Below are 25005 nucleotides of genomic sequence, written 5' to 3'. Positions count from 1 at the left end.
TTAGGACAAACAGAAATAAAGAGAGGTAACTTAAAAACTGTGTGGTAAAACAAGGGGTTTGTCAAGAATGAATAAGGGCTAAAATAGTCTGACAGAATACAAACATAAAGTGATCGGTAGCAATAAAAAGTATGTTGAGGTGACTTGGTAATACAACTGCTCAGAGTTGCTCCTGATAGCAAGATACGGTAATAGGAGCCTTGGTAGCACAGTGGTTAGAATGCAGCATTACAGGCTAACTCACTGTTCACTGCCAGGAGTTCAATTCTGACCGGCTCAAGGTTGACTCAGCCTTCCATCCTTCTGAGGTCGATAAAATGAGAACCCAGATTGTTGGGAGCAACATGGTGACTCTGTAAACCGCTTAGAGAGGGTTGTAAAACACTATGAAGCAGTACATAAGTGCTATTGCTATAAATTTCATAAATAAAATGTAGGCAGAATGAATGAATTGGACTATTTAAAATATTTGAAGGATTGAAAGGAAAGGAAGAGCAGAAATCGTGATTGGGAGGAACTGAGAAGTCCCTCGGAAAGAAAGGGGCCAGAATTATGAACATCAGTGTTAATGTATGAAATGGTGTATGACTGTGGTAGAAATAAGATTAGAAATAGAGAGAGAGAGAGGAATAGTGAATGATGCTGATGAAAATTAGATATAACTATTTCCTTTTCTTATCTCATGCCTTGATTTCCTTGGCTTAACTATACCCCTTTCAGCAGTTTGTGTGAAGGCACTTATCCTGAAAGTGTACAGCATTATGGGTATGATCATATGTTTCCTCCTCCTCACTTTAGGTTTTAATGTGCTTGCCTTCTGATCTGAATACTGTAAATTTTGCTAGTTTATAATCCTGCCTGTGTTTGACATTTTCTTGAATATTATCTTGGGAAGTCTGACTCTCACTGCAACAAAATGTCCATTTGTTGTGCCCCCCTAAACATTCCTATGACATTTCTAATAAATTACTACAGTACTGGTCAGTTATTGGATAATGATCTATTTTTTATTTATTTTTTTTGCTTTCCAGAGCCTTTCTTTTCCATGATGTTGGTGGTTACAGAAATGAATTTCTTCTTAGATTTGCAGGTACAGTAGTTGATAGCTTTGGATCATGTTTCTTTTTAATCTTTCTTATGATGGATTTATTGATATTCTTCCTCTTTTTTCAGCCTTTCTGTTTAATCACTAATTATGGGTGTTATAGATTGTTGAATTTCTGTTTGCAGAATTCCAGTTTCTTGGATGAAAGCTGGCAACTTCCAGTAAGAGATTTTTAATTTTACTTTCTTTGATGCCATCTATTATATAATTAATTATGTTCTCCTGTTCTGATTTATAACTCATAATGTTCTGCTGTTGTCTTTTTTTACTGATCGTGCAAGCCTTAACATGTTCATGACAGGAAAACCAAACTGGCATTTCATCTTTGGGGCTGGAATTTAATTTTTATACTATCTTATACAGAACTGATGACAGGGACATGGAACTCTCAGAAATCTGCATTTTGGGCATATTTTTGAATTTGATAATGAGCTTTTAATTTGCTTTCTAATCATGCATCCAACCTCAGTTACAAAAAAAACCTATGAAATTTGAGCCTCAATTTCGAACAGTATTGTTTCTATTATCTATGCTTTTGTTGAAATTTTAAGCATTTGCCTTTTCAGTATTTCAATTGTATCTAAGGCTTTAGAGCTCTGACTTTTACTGGATCATGGAAACAGGCTGTCAGTTTGATAATTGTTCTTAAATTGTATCTGTTATAATCATGTTTATTACTCTTTTGTGGAGAGAAAAGATACTATGGTAAGACTAAAATAGTTTCATGCTATCAAATTGGGCCTTAGGCTGGCCGAGTATGTTTCTAAACCGTGCTTGATTTAGTGCATTAAATTGAGATAGGCTTCTGCATTTGCATAATTATGACTTCTTTACAACTCTTATAGCGTGACTAATTGTGAGAGGTGCTGGGAGCAACATATAGAAATGCTATGATTGGTTCCCCCTCTTAGCTCTCAAGATCAAGGATAATTTAATTCAAGTTGTGTTGAAACTGAATCTGCCTTAGAATTCTACTTTCCCTACAATTAATGATTTTATTTCACCCTATAACTGCAATTCTGTTTTTTCCTTTGTGAATAAAAGGAGATTTCAAGGCTTCAGGAACCTTCATAAAGTCCCTTTCAAGTGCTTAGGTTCATAGAAACATGCATATAATTTCCCCATATTTAGTAAACATGATAGGTATACAAATCATTGATTTACTGTAGTCTTCACCATTTATAGATAACTTAAAACTCTTCACTCAATTTTGTTCTATCAAATACAGCTATCTTCATTACATAAGGTAAAGGTTCCCCTTGCACATATGTGCTAGTCGTTCCTGACTCTAGGGGGCAGTGCTCATCTCTATTTCAAAGCCAAAGAGCCAGCGCTGTCCAAAGATGTCTCCATGGTCATGTGGCTGGCATGACTAAATGCCAAAGGAGCATGGAACACTGTTACCTTCCCACCAAAGGTGGTCCCTATTTTTCTACTTGCATTTTTTACATGCTTTCGAACTGCGAGGTTGGACAAGTAACGGGAGCTCACCCCATTACGCAGCACTAGGGATTCAAACTGCTGAACTGCCGACCTTTTGATTGACAAGCTCAGCGTCTTAGCCACTGAGCCACCGCGTCCCTTCTACATTAGTTACATTAGTTACATTAGTATTAAAATAATTTTGGAATTTATATGGCTTGTGCATATACAGCTTTATTTTAATTTTTTTTGCATATCTTTCAGGTTTTTAACTAACAGTATGACATCTTATGCATAAAAAGTACATATCCCAATCAACACACCTCTGATATCACAGTTCTGTTTATCCTATGCCAAAATACAGTAAGCAGCAAAAGAAACATCATATGTCCTTATCTTACCACTTCCTCAATGTTAGCCCTTTTGCTAAGCATTCCATTTATCTTTGTGCATGCCTTACTTACCAATGTACAACTATGATCATGCTCAACAACTGTCAACTTAATGTAGAACATTTCAAATGGAAGGTTATCATTTTATTATACAGTTTATCACAATCAAATGTACAATAAACCTAATTTCTTACATTTATACATTTCTTCTACTAAAGATTACAATTATGTTCTGTGCACCCATGTCTGGCACACTATACTTCCCAAACTTTATTCATTGTCACCTTATGAAAGACTAAACTCACCACCCATTCATATCAGGAGGCATTTTTCTGTCTCCTGATATCCAGAGCTTAACTGGGCTTTTTAAGTCACATTTTAATATTATTTTATGATGTTACTTATAAAAGGCCCAGAGTCGCTGAGGTGAGATGGGCAGGTTCCAATCAGATAGATAGATAGATAGATAGATAGATAGATAGATAGATAGACAGACAGACAGACAGACAGACAGACAGACAGACAGACAGACTGACTGACTTGCATCCCGTCTAATGGAAGCTACATAAGAGTGGTTGTATTTAGAGGCCCTAATGGAAGAAAAATGTTTCATTTTTGTCAATGATGAAAGCTTGATGAAGGAGAAGTCCTTCAAATGTGCTGGAAGTTCTACTGACAAATCGTGCTTTCCAGGTATGCCAGACTTATGAGACTGTCCCTTGCCGGGAATTGGGAATGGTGTTGAGGTAAGATACTTGACCCTTTCATATATGGCTTTCTGATCCTTGGTTTTAAGATCCAGCCATTAAGATCCAATCAATAAAACCATTGCTGATTCATAGATCATGCCAAGCTATGATTTTTAATTGTGGTTTATTGAATAAACCACAGTATCTGGGGTCACATACAACAATAAATCATGATTTACAAAACATAATGGTTCATTAAGCCAAACCAATCCGACTATTATGCTTTGGCACACAACGCTAACTTAATTCCATTTTATATTATGTATTCTGCTCAACTTCTGAGATTTCACTGGACATTGCTCACGAGCTGCTGAAACGAAATATAAGAAAAGATACTTTGGTAAAAGTTCAACAATCACTGAGGCTGAAATACTTTCTCAGATGGATATAATTGGGCCAGGTACTACCATATTGGCTTGTCTATTATGAGGTCAAAGAATCAAGTTTTTGTTAATGAGTTCCTTGTATATAGACCAAAGATATTAAATTCTGCATCCATCAGTAAATTAAGAATATATACCCTGTTTCTGTTAAAAGCAACAGCTTTTTAAACCACTATACATTATTTAGCATTTTCTTCTTGTAATCCATCTGTCAGATAGATTAATTTATTGTAAAGCTTGAACATTATCTAAAATAAAAAACAAATTTAGGAAGGAATTTAAGAATTTTTTTAGAAAGGAGTACTTAACATGTTTTCTCTTCCAAATTCTGACCCCTGTCCAATATAACTTTACATGTAGTATTTTGAACTTAGTGGTGAATAAGCTAAACAAAATTATGGACTGGAAAACATTTACTTTCAAAGTTTTGCTTCTCTGCTCAAAATTAATGATACAGTATTTTTAACTATTTCAAGTATATGTTTATATCTTAACATCGGAACCTCTTTGCAATATTTCAACCTAATGCATCTCAAATGGCAAGTGGTCCCAAGGAGCTAGTCATTTGAACTGCGACCTCCTCAATTAATTCAGTACGCTTATTGTATCAACTTTCCACTTCTGTTCCTTTTGCTTAAAAAAAACATTGACATCGGATCTTCATCTTAAGATAATTTCAAGTACAATATGTAACCAGTTTCAGGGTGTTTTGATCTGCAACTTCCATCATGCCTTAGCACTAGCTTTGCTGGCCAATACCGATGGGAGTGTAATCTAAACCAGGGGTCTCTAACCTTGACAACTTTAAGGTTGGCAGACTTCAACTTCTGGGAGTTGAAGTCCTCCAGGCTTAAAGTTGCCAAGGTTGGAGACCCTTGATCTAAATCATTCAAACAAAAAACTACCTCTATAAGATCTGGTTTCTCGGTCACATGGCCACTAATTGGTTGATACATTGGCATTTTTGGTCTGGTTTGGATTTTCCCCTCTCGCCAAAATTTTGTAACATGCTTCAGTTTATCAAAGTACCCAGGTTTGGAAGAAGGATAAGACTTTGTATGTTGCTGGGCCAACTGCATCATTGGCCTCTGGGTGGAACTCCCAGCAATTCGGCAGTTCAAATCTCACAGCTCAAGTTTAACTCAGCCTTCCATCCTTCTGTAGTCAGTAAAATGAGGACCCAGATTGTTGGGGGCAATATTCTGACTCTGTAAACCGCTTTCAGCACTGTGAAGTAGTATATAAATCACTATGAAGCGGTATATAAATCTAAGCGCTATTGCTATTATGTTTGAATTGTGACTAATCAGTGTATTATTTTCCTAATGTGCTGTACCCAAGCTCATTATTTTCCTCATTACTTTTTGTTTGAGTTTCTAACAATACAATTCTTCAATTCTTCAGTTTGAGTTTCTAACAATTCAATTTTCTTCTTCTTTTTTATATCAGGTATTTAGATGGACGGGTTTTCATAATAGAAGTGCTTCCAAAGAGCCAGGCAGAGGTGGATGAGGTAGTACTAGTTGGAGATGTCATTGACGAGATAAATGGATCTTCACTGAGGAATGCGTGCAATGGACAGGTATGGGAGGGAGGAACAGGTATGGGAGGGAGGATCCCTGGAGATGGAAGAGGGAAAGTTGGTGTGTTGTCTGCTACTTTGACCTGAAAAGAAATGGAAGAGATGGCTGTGCATTGTTGCTATGGGAACTGTACTGAACAAAAACTCTTGGGTTTGACCTGGAGATCAAGATGAAAAAATCAAGGTGGGAGGGATGTAGAAACGTACCAGGTTTTTAAGATATTTTTAATATTTATGAAGATTTCTATTTAGGATTATTATTTAAGATTTCAGAAATGTAAATTACTGGTTTATTTAAGGACTAAAGAGTTAAAACTGTACCCCACTATTAGCATACTTCCCCATCCCCTCCCCATCCATATTACCCCTCCAAGAGATGACCTTCTGTGGGAGTCAACATAGAATGTTCAGATACAAACTTATAAAGTCTGTTGCATGGAGATCATGAAGAAGAATAGGTGGCTTACTTGGAATAGCAATGCTTAGTATCAGTGCAATGACTATTCAGTCCACCATATCTTCCTCAGAACAGACGATTCATTTCTACTCTTATCTCAGGCACAGCATGCTGAGGCATGGGGACCAAGACTGGTATATACAGTATGTAAAAATAAAAAATAGGGAAAAAGAGAGAAAGGGCACCTGTCAAAGCCAAAGAACACTTTGGAATAATGGTCCATAGCATTTCAAAAAGAATAACAATTAAAATTAAGTGTGGCTAAAGAACTTGGTCTTGAACTTTTTAAAGGAAGAGAAGAGTTTAAAAAATCATCCAATCTTGTCTGAAGTAGCTATCACTCTCAAATGGTTATGTACAATTCTGTAAAGTAAAAATATATATAGAAGCTTCTCTTAAGAAGTATGGTCCCAACTCGTTGCAATCTTTATACTAAGAGCCAATTTTAATTCTTTCAGTATATCTATATGTAGGCAAAACAGCATCTTCCCATTTTATAAAGAGGCAATGATAAATTTGGTGGGATTGTACTATTTGTAGAAGTATTAAAAACAAAAGTCTTTAGAAACAAAAACCAAAAACCAGATTTATTACAAGGACAGGGAATAACTAATCTAGTGGATAATGTTGGGAGGCCCTTGCTGATCATCCATGTATCTCTTTGTTGCAGGCTGGTTCAGTACTGCAGAAGCTGAAAGGCAAACCACTGAACTTTCGCCTAATCCGATGGAAATGGCACGATGGAGGAATGTTCAAGCCACTGTTGCCCTATCTAAAAGTTCTCAGAGAAAAAATCCCCAGCTTCCAGCTCCAACATGAACACAAACCTAAAGAAGAGAATGAGGAGCGAAGTTTGCAAGGAGGCAGGTAGTGGCTGCTCGGGACAATTATGAAAACAAAAGTGTGGCAGATTTTCACAAGTCCTACCAGTGGTGGGTTCCTCCCGGTTCCGCCCGTTTCCGAGTCGATAGCGGTGATGATATGATGTCACCGAACTGGTTCTGGTCCCCCCGCCCCCTATCCCCTGCATTATTCTTACCTTTTATTTGGCCCTACCCCCAATCTATTGCTGCCTCCTGAGTCCCAGCTGATGACTAGGGGGAAAAAAACTGTTTAAACTCTTGCCACGGGGCTTCAAAGGGCCGCCCTACAGCTGATCAGTGTTAAAAGAAAACAAATGAGTAGACCGGTGCCTGCAAAAATACATGAGTAGACCAGTGCCTGCAAAAATACATGAGTAGATCAATGCCTGCAAAAATAAATGGGTAGATCGGTATAGCCTGGTAGACCATTACCTCTGCTAAATCCAAAATAATTGTCACATGACCATCAAGCCACGCCCACAAAATAAGCCATGCCCACAAAATAAGCCACTCCCACAGAACCAGTAGTAAAAAAATTTAGAACCCACCCCTGAGTCCTACCTCATCACCACTGGTTGGGTGCATAAGTCATTCCCCAAATCTAACCCACTGGTCCTTCAGCTGCTGCAGTTTGTAGTCTCTAGCCTGAGAGGCAATCCTGGACAGGAGCCAGCCTCTTTCAAATGTCAGACAAAGGGTGGCAGACATACATACTTTTGAATATCCCTCCTGAAACAGAACTCCAAGAGATCTCGCAAACCTCATTTCTGGTGGCTACAGAAAAAATGGAGTTACAGGCAGTGGTGGGATTCAAATTTTTTTACTACCAGTCCTGTTGGTGTGGCTTGGTGGGCGTGGCATGGCTTGATGGGCGTGGCTTGGTGGGCATTATTATAGAGAAAACTCATAATGCAGTTTTGCATTTCTCAATCACATGTGTGGCATGCCATCTAGGTTTTACTCAGCTGCCTTGTATAAATTTGCTGATGATGATATAGCCCAGTTCTCTGAAAATGTGTGGGATGCAGTTGTGAATCCTGGGAATTGCAGTCTGAATACTAAATAAATATTTTCTTACTGGCAGTATACAAAATGAATTTAATGGAACGCACCACCCTTCCTGAAATAGGGAAGAAGTCCATGAAAGCTAAGTAGGAAACCAGAGCTGCCCTTGTAGGTTCATGCACTGAACCAAAAGACTGGAGAATCTCAGTAGATCATTTCTTGGACTTCAGAGATTTTTGAGCTCAAATCTCAACAATAAAAAGAACACTTTGGATTACTTAATACTATTCCTGATTATTTGAGTGTACGTCTATGGTTCAGGCTTGGCAAAAGTCTGCTCCCATAATATCAGACTTTACTCAATTTTTAAAAGTTTTTAGTAGTTGTTATCCACTGTATCATTTTTCCTGTTCTTGTTATTTCATAGTTATTATCAGCTGTATTTATATATATTTACCTTAACTGATCAATATAAGAGGTGTCCTATTAACATATATATGTCCTTCTTAGAAAAAGAGGGCTTTGGGTTTCTGGCTTGATGGTACCAAGACCATTTGATTGCATGATTACTGACACATGATAGAAGAACTGTCTACTACGGTAGTAGTAGAACTACTCTTCCTCTGCTGTCAGTAAGGACTACTGATCGAGAGGCTGGGGAAACAAGCATAGCTCTTCAGTCCAAAACTTCTGTGAAGGCAACTTCGGTTTGCTTTTGGGATTTTTTCACATGCTGCATCTTGATGTGAAAATAAAGAAACTGTGCATAGATTTCTTGAACGAATTGTTTAATCTCATTTCTCCATAGACTCCTGTACAATCTGCGGTACTTAGGCCAGGCCAATGTAGGAAAGGTGAGGCTATGTTTCTGAAGAGAAAAGGGGGGTTGTTCAGTTTTCAATACTACTTTTAGGTCTGCATTTTTCTCACATTTTTTTCATCTCTTGGTTTCTTTTCCAGTATGGAGGCAAAGACATATTAGACGTAGGCATACCCACGGTGTTAGATAAGCATTTACCACAGCAGGTAAGATTCATGCTGGGAATAAGAGATGAATGTTTATCAAACTACTTTCTTTTGTTCTTAAATCATTATTTTAAGTTATGCTTTTTAAACAAAGAAGCAGATTGAATCTTGAACACTACAGCCCATTGTGATGGCAATCTTGATAATTTAATTAATAAAGTCAAAGGGATTTAGATGCTGGGGTTATTTGAAATGAGAAAACACCACAGGTGATGAGGCTTATATTTTAGATAAAAACATGTTCTGTGTAACAAATTCTGTAAAGAAAAATCCCTCCTTTAGGTCTCTAAATTAAAGGCAGAATGTGGCTGAACTTTTGTTTTTAATAGGAAATGCCTTGAGAAGTGCCATTAAATCATGTAGGACAAGTAAATCAAGTATCAGAATTTTCTAAATTAGAACTAGTAGAAGACCACCGTTTGAGGCAGATATAGACAGATATCAGGTTGTGATTCTTATTTGGGTTACCCCATGAGGCTGACAGTGTACTTTAAAAGCCTCTGACATGATTGCGAGCAAGATGGCTAATTCCCTAATCTCCCAGTGCTCAAGCCCTCAGAAAACTGTTGGCCTATGATCTCCACACAGGAAGCCATCCAGAACACATGGTGATTGCTCATCTTCTCTTTATCTGGAGGAGGAGGTTCCGAGGAATCAGTCTAGACACAGGTTGCTTGATCTTTGCCATGATCATCCGTTCTATGTTTGCAGAGCTGTCTTTAGTTTGCCATACTTCTCCCGGAAGTCCAAGAAGAAGAAAAAAGTCTTATGAGATGATTCCCCTCTTCTCCTGCAAAGCTATGGCACATCCCACCTGCTGATTTTCCAATTTCTTCCTTCCCTTTGTAAGCATGTAGCTGCTGCCATATTTGAATCCAATGCAGCATATCCAACCTGCCCCTCTTCCCATCTTCACCTAAACCTTTTTTGCTATGCACTTTGTCCCTCCCTTTGATTTTTCCATCATCTTCCCAGCACCGTGTTTCTCCTTTTCTGCTACTTCTCATCCCTAAACACGTCTTCCAGAATGTGCACGTATCAGTTTCATGCCTGGAGAAAAAAATTGGGCTTGAGTCTGGGCACAAACTGCTCAGTCCTGACTGGTCTATGGCAGTACAAGTATGGAATGTTTTATGTATACTGGTGCCTGGCCATTACGGTTGTAAGTTGTGATGGTCTTAAAACGAGTCATCATGTGACCAAATCCCATTTTACAACTTTTTTGTGGTGTCTATTGAGATTCTCAGTCATCCAGCTCATGGTTGTCCCAAGGATGCTTTATCAAAAGGAAACTGGACTTTTCGTCTCTCATTCAGTTCTGAAGATGAGAAGCGAAACATCTTCAAAGAAAAACCAGAAAATCCAGTTGCCTCTTGAAAAAGCATCTTTGGGACTTTTTTCTGTGATGATCATTGAGCAGCAGTTGTTAAATGAACACAGTGGTCGTAAAGCGAATGCCTCCGTCCTAAAGCGAACGTTGCAGTCCTAAAGCAAATGTTGTGGTTGTTAAATGAACTCCTGGTTCGCTATGGGATGTTTTTCTCCCATATTAGAAGTAAACAGCAAAAATGTTGTAAATTGTGGTTTTGTGACCATGGGATGCTACAGACAGCCATCAATGTAGGCCAGTTGCCAAGCACTCAAAATGCAGTCATGTGACTGGGTGGAGGGGAGGGCTGCCATTAGAACTTTGGAACTGGGTTGTAAGTACTTTTGGGGTGGGGGGCGGTCTGTCACGATTTGAAATAGTTGCTAAGTGAACCGTCACAAGTTGAGGACTACCTGTACCCGTTTTAGTTCAGTATCCCTTTTTTCCCTGGTTTTGAAGTTTAAGGAACATAAATCTAGATCACTCTGCTACCCAGCAAAATCCATCAAATGTATGTAACCTTGAAGAATTTTCAGCTATCGAAAAGAAATGCAGAACTGTAATAAGTAGAATATGTTTATATTATCCCAGCCAGTGTTTATCAATAGACTTAGACTAACTTTATTGTCACTTTGAATGTAGACTAATCAGCATATATTAAAATGAAATTTTGTTGCATACAGCTCTCAAGAAGGGTGTCCACCTCTAATATACACTACATAAACATGACAAAGTAAATAAATACAAAATTATGCATATACCCATATATATTATATGACACGGAGAAACAAACAGAATCTAGTTGTGATGGCAAAAAGGTGAAAACTGTACCCAAAACATTTAAAGGAAGATGCTAAATTGCCTGTTCCTGGTATACTTGTAATTTAAGTGATGATTGGCTTTGGCAGCCAGTGTTAAGCTGGACTGGCTTGTTCAACTTGTCTCACCCAAATATTATAGCTATGGCAACGCAAGTTGCTCACTTGCCTGTGTGGGTTTTTAATGATCTAGATAACAAGTCAACACAAACATCAACTCTTGAGAGATATGGCAGAAATGTGATCAGCTGCCTATTTACCACTATTGAGCAGGCGTAAAAAGATTTTCCCAGTCTGCGTGTTGCTGTTTAGTTGAAATACTAATAAATAAGTATTTATAAGAGGCTCTCGGGTGCATTAGGATGGTTTTGAAAGGCCCAATGACATCATTTTCCTCTTTATTGGGTAGAAAGGTAAAGGGAAGCCAATAGGCCAAAGTTCATCTTTCTTTGACTAAGGTTGCCATGGTTAAATTTGTAATAAACTGAAGCTGCTATACATTGCATATAGATAGAACTATTTAAAAGTCATGCTGTTACATTAATGAAACTTTCAAATGGTTTTCATTGTTTTTTCAGATACTTGCAGAAATGATTGTTAGCTCTTTAAGTGGCAATTCACTGATCTGTAAAGTGATTCAGTTGAAACTATGTTTACTATGATGTTGTCTGGGTAGAAGGAAGAAACAGGAAAAGAAAATTGGAAACATAGCAGGTCCAATTTTAAGTTTCTTTTAGGGACGCTTTGTCACTTGATAGCGTTATTAACAGTTGTAATATTATTTCTTCAGGAAATTTTATTCGATGTCAAAGAAACCGAAGTAATTGTTCAACACAAAACGACTTCAAAGGTTAGAATGTTTGTTTGCCGACTGTGCTTGATCATGCCTTAATAATTTATTGCCTTTTTATAACCTGGGCAATACATGCTTAAAATATACTGGAAATGTTTCTAAGGATAGTCATTTTTTAATTGTAGATCTAATCTTTATTTTGTCTCGACATTCAATAAAAATAATTCCCAAAAGAATGAGCTTTGATCAATGCCTTAACGGAAAACTGTTGTCATTTTCAGGTTCTTTTCCGTTATTCTTACACAGACATTTCCTGTGTGGGACGCCTTCTGGATAGCCACAATCTCTTTGCTTTCTGTAGCTTGTAAGTTTTATTTTGAAAAACCATCCACGTGTGGTGACATATTTCAAGACTATATTTACCAGTCCCATTAATCATGTCATAGTGGTAATAGTAATAGTAGCAATAGTAGTAATTTTCAGTGTAGGGTGTATCCATCAATTACATTCAAATGCTTCAGTGTGTCCTTTACTAACAATACAGGAATCTTAATGATTTCCTTATTGGACTTTGTGAATCATGCCGATTACCTGTTTAGCACATATTCTACCAAAGTTCCTCTTTGTGATTAAATATTCCCTTCCACATTGAATTGTTGATAAACTAGCTCATATCCAAGATGAATTAGGTTACCCGCATGAAAGAACCAAGTAATCCATTTTATTGATAGCCTGGTTTGTCACTTAGACCCATTAGGGGAATGCTATTATGTACGGGGAATTAGTCATATGCTATCTTAAATGTATGGGATGTCTAAAGTTACCATCTTTACTTTATAGAACTTCACCTGACTCTCCAGAAGATAGCACTTTTGATTGCCTAGTTTTTGAATCAAATTCCGAAGAGGAAAGTGAGGAAATCATCAAACGGATTGGTAAGGAATATGCTTTGGAATACATATTGTAGTAAAGGCTACTGTATTTTAAGGTGTATTACTCTATACTTCACAGCTTTACCTCTTCTGCAACTTTCTTCCATTTAAGCATTCTCCAGAATATATAGGTTGGGATGGGCTGTTGAATTAATATGAGTCCTGTTGCATTAATGAAATTCTGCTAAGGCAACCCAGTTATGTCCCAAGCATATACAGCATAAAACTAATAGTTCTTTGATATGATTACTTTGGTTAGGCTTTTAAATTAATCCATTCTTACATTTCAGATACCTGTATAACGGCGTGATAGCTTAAGAAATAAAAAAGTAGACCAAGGCAGCATATTAACATGTGGTCCTGTAATAATTGATGTTTGAAGTTTTACAAACTTGTATCAATTTGTTTCATTAATTGTTGGACTAAACATCCCTAGAACTAAAATCCAAAATGTTCTTTAGATAGGGTTCGTAAACAATGCTAGCAACTACACATCTAGCATGAAAGTATTTACGACTATAGCAGTAAGCGATCTGTAATGTGCCTAAAAAATAATTCAAGACATGACAAATTGTGTTTGTTTCTTTAGCTGCTGGATTTAAACATACAGAGTGGTTTGTCTGACAGATGTGATGTTCTGCCGCCTCATTAGCCTGCTAAAGTCTAATATCAATCAGTGATATCTTGATGGGTCAACTCTTGGATTACGGAGTCGCTTGGTAGATTAACATTCTGTCCAGATAAAATTGTTCTAGATAAATCAAACAGAAGACTCAACTGCTTTTTCAAATGTTTACATTGACAATTTTCAAAATGGAATAAAATCAAGCTGAAGCAATAGTTTGCATAAGGTAGCATATCTACACTGAAAACAAGACCAGTTTGATAAAGCAAAGCAAATAACTGAACAGTTTCTCAGCAGGCAACTTTACAAATGTTCTTTAAATTTAAAATACCCATTATGGGTTATCTAACAAAGACAAAATCCTAAAACAATCTGTAAATTTATATTCTCAAACAATGGGTTGAAATACCTGGAACAGCTTGTTTTTTTTAAGAGGCAGCACAGAAAGCTGGGCTGCTCTTACCTAGTTTCATTTCCATGAGTCATCTAATTAGTCCAGAAACAAGACTGAAATAATTTTGTACGCCAAGAAATTGAGTAGCATTTCCTAGTTCCTAAATTATTCTGCAAACGTAAGAATCAAAATCAGAAAGACTATTCACTGACTTGTTACATAATTGCTGCAAACTATTACTGCAATTGGGGATAAATACAAAGCATAGACATGCTTCAACTTGATTTAAGCATAAACCCAAGTAGAAATGCTACTTTTCCCACAACAATGACAGGACTCATGTGAATGTAAAACATTTAATTTAAAAATGTTGACACTACAATATATAAAATAGCTATTATAAATGCACATAGTGTATTCTATAGCTGCCAGGTTTACGTTTTTTTTAGGAAACTGTAAGTTACACTGTGGTTAAGACTTGTACTTTTACCCCTTCAGAAAGTCCACATTCTGTCACAGTGATGTATGGTCAGACTTAACAGCCCCAATTGTTAAACACTTGAATCAAGTTATAACCAGTTTTATTGCAAAAGGACCCTGTACACATTTATATCAATTCTAGTACCTTACAATTTTAGCTACCCAACAAGTCATTAACATACAGAAACATGCATGAAAAGCAAGAAAGATCACCCATCCCTTCTGCATATTAGCAACTTGTCACTACTGAGCAACAGGGCTCACATCACTGAGTTTTATGTGAACAGTCACTGTTAGCATTCATCCTGAGTGAAAGATGGAATGACTTAAGTACAAATGTAACATATTATAAACAATTTCATACAAAAAAAAGTCACAAATTGAAACCAAAGTATTTTACAGAATTTACTACAAAACACCATAAAAACTGCTTCCTTTTAAGCCCTTTCGCCCCGTATCCTACGAGCCAACTGGATGTCTTTGGGCATAATGGTAACTCTCTTGGCATGAATGGCACAGAGATTTGTATCTTCAAACAGACCCACCAAATAGGCTTCACTAGCCTCCTATGTGAAAGATAAAAAAACAAGTTATTGGTTAGACATTAACCTATAAGGACACATTATTCCTTTCCCCACATATAAGAATAGTAGTACCTGAATAGGTTCATACCTGCAGTGCACCAATGGCTGCACTCTGGAACCTTAAGTCTGTCTTGAAATCTTGGGCAATCTCCCTTACGAGCCTCTGAAATGGAAGCTTGCGAATCAAAAGTTCTGTTGACTTTTGGTAACGGCGAATCTCACGCAGTGCCACAGTACCAGGTCTGAAGATTTTGGGGGGGGAGGGGAGAGAAAGGAGTAAAGCCATCTGTTAACAGCATATAACAGTTCCAGGAAATTTCTAAGTCCATCTTTCAAAATAGTTTCAAAGAAGTAAAAATACCCTACAGAATCTTGGCATGGTTGGCTGGTCGCTGACAACAGCAGTGAGACATTTATAGTTAAAGCAAGGCTAACACTAAAATCACAGTAACAGAAGCTAACTTTGTTACAACACACACACCACTCCCTTCTTAATCCTTTTATTTCCACAGATCAGCTTGGCGGTTGTCCTGAAACACACATTCCAGATTGTTTTGTCTTATTACCTGTAGCGATGAGGTTTCTTGACTCCACCAGTAGAGGGGGCGCTTTTCCTAGCAGCTTTAGTAGCCAGCTGTTTACGTGGAGCTTTGCCACCAGTGGATTTACGGGCAGTCTGCTTGGTACGGGCCATTTTTGTTCACTCTTCTGAAAGAGAAAATAAATTCGATGGATGGACGGACGCGGCAGCTTTCTCCAAATTCCCGAAGGTCGAGCCGGCCTAAGTGGGCTTTCCGGCACTTCAGCCTCCATCTGTGCGTCCTCCTCTTCCCCGAGACGGAAACGCTTTGGCGGGAGGGGAACGGCAGCGGCAGATGTCGCCGTCCTCCATGCGGGCACAGGGCCAAGGAGGTTCAGCCAGCGCGGCGCACCGCCAGGAACTGCTCTCTCCTGCTTGCTTGCCCACGCGCGATGCCGGAGAGGAAGCCCGACTTCGTTCCTTCCCTTCTGTTCCCAGCCCCGATAACTACCGCCGGCGTTAAGTCTCCGGCCTTTGCTTAGCAGCCGACCCAGAACAAAGCGGCCTGCCTTCCACTTCTTTCCTCCACCCATTTGTCACAAAATTTGCTCCCCGAAGCACGAGGACCCTCTTTCTTTTCCCCACTGTCACTGTTCCCCCCACCCTCGCTCCCAGCCGAAACTCACCTCTTTCGGGAACAAATCCTTAAAAAAAAAAAAAAAACACTTCCGCTGTAAATGCACAAATAGCACGTACCGGACAGCCTTCGAAAAAACCTGAACTGTCCCCTCCCTCTGTTGGGACGCTGCCTTTATAGAGGGAGGGAACCTCAAACGTCATGACGTCACAATACAGACACGCGACGCGCGGAGCTATTGGCATCTGCTTTCGCCGGCGCCATGACGTTAGCTGATACAAAGACAGTTTCCCTGCATCCTGCATGCGATTGGATGGAAGCTCGAAACCCGATTGGTTGTTAAAGTTACACGCTGATTGGCTACCGTGGGCCGGAGCAAACCAATTACAATTGCAGTGAAGCTGGTGGTTCTGATTGGACAATAGAAAACATGGTTTGGATCCTACTTTTTGTTGCAAAGCTCTACAATGGAAAGTCAATGGGAAAGAAAAGCAGTCCGTTCTGAGTATCCTGGACTCAATGGGGAGGGCAAATTAGAGAAAACACAGCCTGGCAAATACGAAGGGAATGTGAAATGGTAGCAGAGGTAGGAGGACGTAGTTGACTGTACCTGACGTTCGTTTGCCGTCATATCAAATTTTATTTTTCAAAGTTTATGTTACCTATAAATAAAGAACATTTATAAAGTTCAGTTATAAGCAGCACATAAACCACAACTTTTCATTTCATTTGCCTAATACTTTTAACATAACAACTAACATATACCAAGGTTTCTTAATTAATTTTTAAATCATCAAAGAAATAACATGAAATTGGTTTATATTATATTTTATTAGCAAAACTAACAGACCAGTATCTAGTTTTCATAATCAAATAACCATGTGTAATGGGCACACTGAATATTTACAAATGTAAAATGACAAAAAACAGATCAGTCTGATTACAAAGAATCAAGCTAGACTCTAGAATGACAGTTGGTTGTTGCATGTAAAGTACAATGATGATAGTGTATTTTAGATATAAAATGCATACCAAGTTAAATTTGGCAAGTTTGGTCTAGTCTAGTGGGTAAGGCACCAACTAGAAACCTTGGAGACCATAAGTTCTAGCTCCACCTTAGCCATGAAAGCTGTCTGAATGATTTTGGACCTGTCATACATTAATACAACACAACAAAATTACAACAAAACAATATTTTTAAACATGTAATTGTGTAGCAATTATGGATCCTATGGCTAATTTCTAGGCATTTACTGGAGGATCTGGGTACAAATCAATAATTAAGTTATTTTAAAATTAGGTTAACAAAGCAGAAAAGAAACTACTAGTATGTTTGTTAATGAATTCACAATCTTTATTTGCTTTAGCATTATTGCTACACTGAGAACGCTTCTCAACAAAACATATTCAATGTAATGCACAATCAACCAGATTTTTTTTAAAAAAACAAATAAGTACTGTTTTACAATCAGATTTGTGACTATTTAGCAACAAGTGGATTAAATAGTGGGACATCTGGGCAATGTTTGTGAAAAAGAGGCGGGAAAATTCTTATTCAGGTAAAACAATGTTCTATCCAGCCAAACCACAATCCTATGCTCATAGATTCCAACAACACTCAACAAAAAAAGTGTTACATGCCTGCTTCAATCATTCTTCACCACTAATGTTTGAGTACAATAGAAAGTAGTTTGATTTTTTTAAAATAATGGGATAATCATCATGGAGAAGAGTACCAATCAGTTTGTGATGTCCCATATTGGCTCCAAATCATTATGCATATCCTTCTGCTGTTTCACCCAGTACCTTGGTAGCTGTTGTGAATTTATACTTTGGTTGTTCCACAAATATAGTAAATAAGAAGCTTAACAGTGGTGGTAGTTGTTATATCCAAAATATAGTTTTACTAGATATGACTGATGTGCCAGTTGTGTTCATATCTATGATGAAAGGATCTGGAAGTGGTAACTCATGCTCTCATCATCAGAGGATAGATACTGCAATATACTCTGCCTGGGACTATCTTTGAAAACTGAAATTAGCAATAGTAATAGCAATAGCACTTAAGACTTATTTACAGTGCTTTACAGTCCTCTCTAAGCTGTTTACAGAGTCAGCATATTGCCCCCAACAATCTGTGTCCTCATTGCTGCAAAATGCAGCTGGCTATGTACTGGCAATCAAGAACTGCTTCAAACATATTACATCAATGTTGTAGATGCTGTAGTGTATTGGTTGCCAATACATTTCCAAATACTGTTCATTTCACTTTTGAAACCACCTACAGCGCAGGTGTCAAACTTGATCGCGTCATGATGAATCATGATATATATTTTTTGCCTTTGCGAAGCCACGGTGGGAGTGGCCTGCATGTGACGCATCTAGCCGTGGACCGCCAGTTTGACAGGCTTGTAAATCTATAGTTTGGCTCCTAGGTACATTCAGAATTGATTTCTCTAGGCAGAACCATTGCAACCAACATGCTCATTTCAACAGCAAAATTTATTCATCCCCCCCAATGGAAGGTGAAATAACTGGAGGTTCAAGGATAACATTTCTTAGTTGCAGACTGACAAAACATTATCATTGTTCTGTAAAGCAATAACCCTAATCCTAAAAATATTTCCTTTAGAAACAAACCAAACAAAATATTTAAGAGAAAAATACATTAATTAATGTTCATGAAACAAAACATCAATCAAAGATCTCAAATACATATGCTTTAATCTAAACACAATACATATACCAGGATTTACTTTCAAGGAATAAGGATGGAACTTGGCAGTATACAAATAACATGGTATTGTATGCTTATTGGAAAAGAATAACTGTTTTGACTCATGCCCCCTTAACTATAGGGACAAAGTAAGAATTGCAAAGTATGTAAAGTGTAGCCATATGATTAAGTGCTATCAAATCACTGTTTACTCTTTAGAACCACATAGATTTTTCTGTGATTAACCATATGAGTAATCAAATGCTGTCATGACATGTTATAACAAAGATGAAGCATTGTTATGGCATAAATTTGACAAGGTATGGCTAACTTAAATTATTATACAGAAGCCTTGTAGCACTCATCACTTTTCTTATGGCAAAATACTTGATAGATCAGAATCCAGTAGTAGATATATCAGTTTTAACAAGTTTATGGAATTAAACTTTTGCTTTAGGATCAACAATCCCACTGTTTTTATTGTAACAACCTATATAATTTTTAGATTTGTGAGATAATTTTGAGGGTGCTGTCTCTTTGTGTTGGAATACCGATGTGTTATCCAAAGAAAAGATCATACTAGCCTGTGTTTTTTTTAAAAAATAAACTGGACTTCTCCTTAATAATCCCTAACGAATTTGCCATTATTTTAGTATGACAGCCCATCCATCATCGTTTAGCATAATCACCTACATTGCACTATTAATTCACACTCAGTACCAAATCTTACAGCATCTAGCAACATTTATTTCCAAATTAATAATGCTAATATCGAGAAATAAAAATAATTGGGGGGACGTAATTAAACGATTCACAGCTGGCAAAACAGCAATCCTGCTTACATTTTCTCGAAGGCAATCCATGGACGGATTACTTCTAACTACAACACCTATAAATCCCTGCGCTGTTACAATATCCGGGACAGCAAGCGCAGAGGCCCCCTGTACTTGTAGTTTCAATGGCCGGAAGCCTAGTAGAAGAAAAGGGGGATTTTCCGCCATCACCGGGACTACAAGCCCCAGCATGCTTTGGGTAACCCGGGGCGGTAATGGCGGCGGCAGCGCCTGCGCATTGCGGTCTCCGTGCGGACCGCGCAGAGTGAATAATAAAGCTCTCCTCCTCGGTGGTAGCGGGCGGCGGAGGAGGGAGCGGAGGGCAGGAACATGTCGAAGGGCCCGGTAGGGACCGGGCCTCCTGCGACCGGGCCGGTGGCGCCCGCCAGCGCTCTCCAAGCGCAGCCCGAGAAGCCGCAGCACTACACGTACGTAGCGAGAACACCCGCAGCCGCTTCTTAGTGCTGCTGCTCCAGCCGCCGCCGCCGCCGCCGCCGCACCCCTCCGCCCGCCCGCGCGCCACACACGCCTGACGTCAGCGGGCAGCGTGCGGCACGCGCGCACGGAAACAAACGGCCCGCCCGGAACCGGCTGAAACCGGTTGTGGTCGGCCTGGGCCGGAGGAATTTCGGCTATGGGAGGGGGCGGGGAAGGAGCGGACACCCCCTCCCCCCGCAGCGGTTTTTGGTGCGGGCGGGCGCGCGCGCACCTAACCGCCCCATAAACACAAGCACACCCCACAGGCAAGAGGCGCGTACAGTGCCCACGATCCGTTGCGTCGCCTTCGCCCTACGGGTCCTCTGCTCCTCCGTTGGTCATTGGGTTGGGGAGGGGGGGCGTCCGTCTCGGTACTCCCCCCCCCCTTTGAGAGCCCCCTTCTTTTCGCCGTCACCTCCTTTTTCCCTAATTGAAGAGGACCCTTTTTTGGCCGAGCGGTTGACAAGCCGTTCTGTAAAATGAAATTCCCCTCGGATACTCGGAAAGTTCGTGATCCGAAGGTCCAGGTGGGGAAAATTGGGGTGTCTTGTCACCAATCTTCATCAACTGGCTTTTCTGTACTCGTGGTCTGTCTCGTGGAATCGAGAGCATCCTAAGTGAAACACTGTATACAAAAGTATTGTGACTTTCCTCGCCATTTTCTCTTGCTGATGGCTGTCATTAGAAGTTGGGGAGGGGGGTGTTTGTTTCTGGCCAAGCCTGCAAAATAAAACTTAAAAGCATAAAGGGAACTGTACTTGTTCTTTCTTTTTTCTTTTTTGTCTTTGAATCCTCTGGAACAGTAGTTCCTTAATAAGGAATTTTGAGCCCTGTAGCATATGGTGAGGGGTAATTCAGCTTGTGGTTAAAATAAATGGTCTTTGCAAAAATAACAAAGCCATAAACAAACATTGTTATGTTCTATTGATTTCATAGAAAATGTTTTAATAGCATCAACATAAAGAGTTAAGTATTAGAATAAGTTGTCTCTTATATTTATAGGTTGCCCTCTTCTGTTCAGAATTCCTAATAATTTCGTATATCTGAGAGCAGTTGCTGTAGCAGGTACAGGTATTTTAGATCTGTTGGTAAATACTGTGCTACTTTGGGACCTTGTAAATACATTATTGGTGACAGTTAATTTGTGATATTTTGTATCGTTACTGTACTAGCAACACCTTCTGTTCCTACATCTATTTTATTGTATCTGGCAAACTTGTTTTGCAAGGAATTGGTCATACATAACCTGTTCCACATTAATCTGAGGAATTCATTAATGTGAGATGTGATGGGTACTGATTCGGATGGCTTGGAAAGGAGTAAATACATTCATGGGGGATATTAGAACATTACCTCCATGAGGGCACCATGCCACCAAATAACAATTACAATGAAACAGTGATGGAAAGGGAATATGAAGGACTCCATGTCATGATTGTGAGCATCCTGAAGGCATCTGGTTGGAGACAGTGAGAAGCAGAATGGTAGACTAAAATGGGTCTTAGTCTAATTCTGCAGGGTTATTCAGTTGATTGGTCAGTTGTGCTGCTAATGTCTCAAACCTATTAAAAGCATAATAGAAAACTTTTAAATACATGCAATACTGGGTGTATAACAGGATGATACAATAATTACTTAGTTTCAACCTGTATGAATGATTGATGAGATAGTCCTTAATTGCAAAACAGGAAGTCTATAGGTTAGTCTCATATACCTGCTGTACATCATCACAATTTTGAATTGTTGATAGAGATTTATGCATGTGATTATCAGACAGTATGCAAATTGCATTTATAATAAAAGTCAGTATAATGTTAGCTGGTTTTTTCCTGGTTACCATCACCTTCCACACCTTCCTCTGTATTCTCAAAATGCATTGGGATATTGGGGGAATCATACAGAGGTGACACTTGGTGTACAGGAGGAGCTATAGAAACTCACCGTCTCCCTGCTTTCACTGATTAAAATATCAGTGAAAAAATCTGATTGAATTTCACTCAGTTTATTTCAAAAAATGTGAAGTTAATATATTTAACAAAACAAAAAATAGCCATGTGAGCTGGTAATTGGTTTATAGCAATAAATATTTTATTTATTTTATAGTTTTTGTTGTGCTGAATTCTATTTAATTTCCTTTACAAATGTACAATTTAAAAATGAAGTTTTTGTTAAAATTATTTTTGATAAATTGTGTGATATTGTAAGAAGCTCATAGCTCTAAATCCAATTGTGTACATCTTCTAGTGCAGAGGTGTCAAACTCACGTCGTCATGGTGGCATCACTTGACATATTGTGGCTTTTTCCTCCTTCACTAAACCGGGCATGGGCATGGCCAGCGTTTGATGCATCTGGCCCATGAGCCGTGAGTTTGACAGTCCCGTTCTAGTAGAATAACATCTGTACCATAATAGGTTCCCATTCATCCCAGTGTCTTCCAAAATAGTTCTAGAGATTTGGGAGAAAATCTATTGCAGATGGATTAAGAGGAGGAGGGTGGGAGAGTAATGCATAATCAAACGACCACATGTGTGGAAAGTGTGTAGCTGGTAGTTGGTTTTAGATAGCTTTTTCAGATATTTATATACATGTATAGATCACACTTTCAAATGCAACAGATTCTATCTAGCTTTGATGTATTTGCTTTCACTAATGTTTAACAGTTTATATTTTGCTTATGTTTTTGCAAACAGAGGATGTGTCTCCTGTCCCTTCCAAACCATACCAGTGTAGTGTTGCTGCATCTTGTCCCTTATGCGTCTTCTGTCCAAATGCTGCTGCGGCATATTATTATAGGCATAAAATATGCCCATGTGTGTGGGAGAATTTTTTTGACAGTCTGTTTCTTGTAGGGATATTTATGAATTATTACACATAGCATTACAGCGTGAATGATGCCAATCTTAAATAAGAAATTCAGTTCATGTACCAAATTTGTGTGTGTACCTGTGTGCTGATTCCTGGTGACTGCCTGACCTAGTCCCTAAAAAGGTTTTTTTTTGGGGGGGGGGGGGAAATTATTTTGCATTGCCTGCTTCCTAGGGATGAGAGAGTGACTGGTCCAAGGTCACCCAGCTGTTGTTATGGTCTAGGATTCACAATCTTCAGGTTTATAGCCTGATGCCTTAATCATATCACCAAACTGGCTATCATGTGCCACTACTTAAGACTATTACTGATTTGTAATTTTTGTTATTCTCTATATTTTTAAAGTAGAAAGTTGAGGGAAACATATATTTATAAAGAAAAACTTTGAAACTAGTCTTCCTCAAACCAAATACAAGATACTAGCTAGCCTGATATCTACATACATAATGCAGTATTTTGATTAAGATAATATTTAAAGTTGAATGCAAATACGCTAATCTACTTCTACAGCTTCAGTATAATTTGTATTTAACTGTCAGGCAGATGCATATTTTGTTAAAGCTTTCAGAAGTGAAAATTGAAAGGATTTTAGATTTCAAAATAAGAATATATATGGAACTGTTTTGTTTGTAGCATATATTTAAAAACAGGGTAATGTAAGTAGAATTCCACCTATAGCCGCTGTCTTCCTTGGTCTGATTTTAACTAGACAAGAAAAAAAGAACTTTTTAAAAAATTTGATACTGTATTGAAATAGTGAGAATGGTGAGAAAACAGTCATGAAGGATCTACTAATACTGAAACTGTTTATACATGTAATTTAAACATAGGCAATTGTGTCTCTTGTATGAACTATACTTCTGAGTTATCAGTTTTTAAGTCATAAATTTAAAATTACAGTGCATAAGTCAAGACTGACTCCTTTTTATGTGTAGTTGGCTTTTTTTCTTTGAGTTTAGGCAAATCATGTCTTATTTGTAATGGCAATATATTGTTTGTGTTATTCTGCAAAGCATATTAAATACCTAAATAAAATAATTGGAAACCGGATTCAAAGCACACTTCTAATCACGAAGGAAGCCAATAGTGCACACAAATGAAATGCTGTAAATGATTGTTAATGTAATGCCATGGGTTCCTGTTTTTGCCAGGACTAGACTTCTTATGATAAACTGTGTTCCTGTTTAATATAGAACTTACTTGTATGTAAAGGTCTTTTGGTGACTATAAAGAAAGCTCCTTTTTCACCTCAAGGTAATTTTTTCTCTCATGTGAAAGTGATACTAGGATATTATGAATGTTAAGGTTTTTGAAAAATACCTGCAAAATTTAAGTGATTTTATTCGACATAATTTATCTTTTTTGTTATTGAAGAAATAGTTGTGCTGTCCCTGATTGTGGAGAAAAACAGAGTAATGCACTTATTTCCTAGTCACTTATAAATAGGGTCATAGTTCCTATTTTGATCCTGAGTTTTCTTGGAATTTAGCTGCCTATTTTCAAGTGTGCCTTCACATCTGCAAGTGTTAGAAACAGCTTTTTTCTCTCTTTACGTAAATCTTAAGCTTCTTAGGAAATTGAATTCTGCTACAATGTCATCTGGTCTAATTTACACTTCACGATTCATTAAACTATAGTTTATTGGCTAAGGAATGGTTGTGGATTGCTTGTTCTTATTAATTGTGATATACTAGTTTGTAGAGAATCAGAAACAGCTATTCCATAGCAAACTACTTTAAATAGATTTATTTATTTATTTATTATCAAATTTATAGACCACAACATTTAAACCAGAAGAGTACATGCAGGTTTATGATGATCCAACAACCATAGTTATTCTGCATATTTGTGAAATCGGCATAAAAATATGAATATGCTAAATGGAATCTGTGCATCAGTTGGCCTTTAACTCGCCCATTTGTAATCCACAAAACAGGTATTCGTACTAAACGTAAAAAAAAGTTTGTGTAAGAGACT

At 38.1% G+C, this 25005-nt stretch overlaps 3 protein-coding genes across 6 annotated transcripts in view; 2 read left to right on the top strand and 1 right to left on the bottom strand.

Moving 5' to 3' along the window:
• Positions 1-13724, top strand: part of LOC139312623 (uncharacterized) — a 29883-nt gene extending 16159 nt beyond the window's left edge. Inside the window, exons 6-16 of one of the 2 annotated variants that reach the window (XM_070937563.1) lie at positions 1032-1090; positions 1231-1266; positions 3613-3665; positions 5501-5633; positions 6761-6957; positions 8767-8812; positions 8919-8984; positions 11962-12021; positions 12246-12328; positions 12805-12899; positions 13486-13724. In XM_070937563.1, coding sequence (XP_070793664.1) covers positions 1032-1090; positions 1231-1266; positions 3613-3665; positions 5501-5633; positions 6761-6957; positions 8767-8812; positions 8919-8984; positions 11962-12021; positions 12246-12328; positions 12805-12899; positions 13486-13520 — 863 coding nt within the window. In that variant the 3' untranslated portion in view covers positions 13521-13724. Of the gene's footprint in view, positions 1-1031; positions 1091-1230; positions 1267-3612; positions 3666-5500; positions 5634-6760; positions 6958-8766; positions 8813-8918; positions 8985-11961; positions 12022-12245; positions 12329-12804; positions 12900-13186; positions 13241-13485 lie in introns of those variants that run through there. The other variant, XM_070937564.1, reaches the window with a different exon arrangement.
• Positions 13725-14257: 533 nt separating this feature from the next.
• H3-3B (H3.3 histone B) lies at positions 14258-16382 on the bottom strand. The gene is made up of 4 exons (XM_070937565.1): positions 16186-16382; positions 15546-15687; positions 15068-15221; positions 14258-14961 (listed from the first exon to the last, which is right to left on the bottom strand). Exons 2-4 carry the CDS (start codon positions 15671-15673, stop codon positions 14833-14835), a joined length of 411 nt encoding a protein of 136 aa, XP_070793666.1. The 5' UTR covers positions 15674-15687; positions 16186-16382; the 3' UTR covers positions 14258-14832.
• Positions 16383-19965: 3583 nt separating this feature from the next.
• Positions 19966-25005, top strand: part of UNK (unk zinc finger) — a 58109-nt gene continuing 53069 nt past the window's right edge. For all 3 annotated transcript variants that reach the window (XM_070937562.1, XM_070937560.1, XM_070937559.1), the window contains exon 1: positions 19966-20113. In XM_070937562.1, coding sequence (XP_070793663.1) covers positions 20016-20113 — 98 coding nt within the window. In that variant the 5' untranslated portion in view covers positions 19966-20015. The remainder of the gene's footprint in view (positions 20114-25005) is intronic.

Source organism: Pituophis catenifer, unplaced genomic scaffold (assembly GCF_029215685.1).
Source record: "Pituophis catenifer annectens isolate HBS135680 unplaced genomic scaffold, rPitCat1.0.hap2 SCAF_2, whole genome shotgun sequence".
Lineage (NCBI taxonomy): Eukaryota > Metazoa > Chordata > Lepidosauria > Squamata > Colubridae > Pituophis > Pituophis catenifer.
Note: the sequence above shows the minus strand (reverse complement) of the source record. Positions and strands in the feature narration are given on the sequence as shown.

Bases quoted from the DNA above. Each gene is read 5' to 3' on its own strand.
- H3-3B (XM_070937565.1), bottom strand. From the start codon at position 15,673: ATGGCCCGTACCAAGCAGACTGCCCGTAAATCCACTGGTGGCAAAGCT. The intron at 15,222-15,545 runs GTAATAAGACAA...CAAAATCTTCAG, and splicing joins AAGAAACCTCATCGCTACAG to ACCTGGTACTGTGGCACTGC. The intron at 14,962-15,067 runs GTATGAACCTAT...TCTTTCACATAG, and splicing joins CAGCCATTGGTGCACTGCAG to GAGGCTAGTGAAGCCTATTT.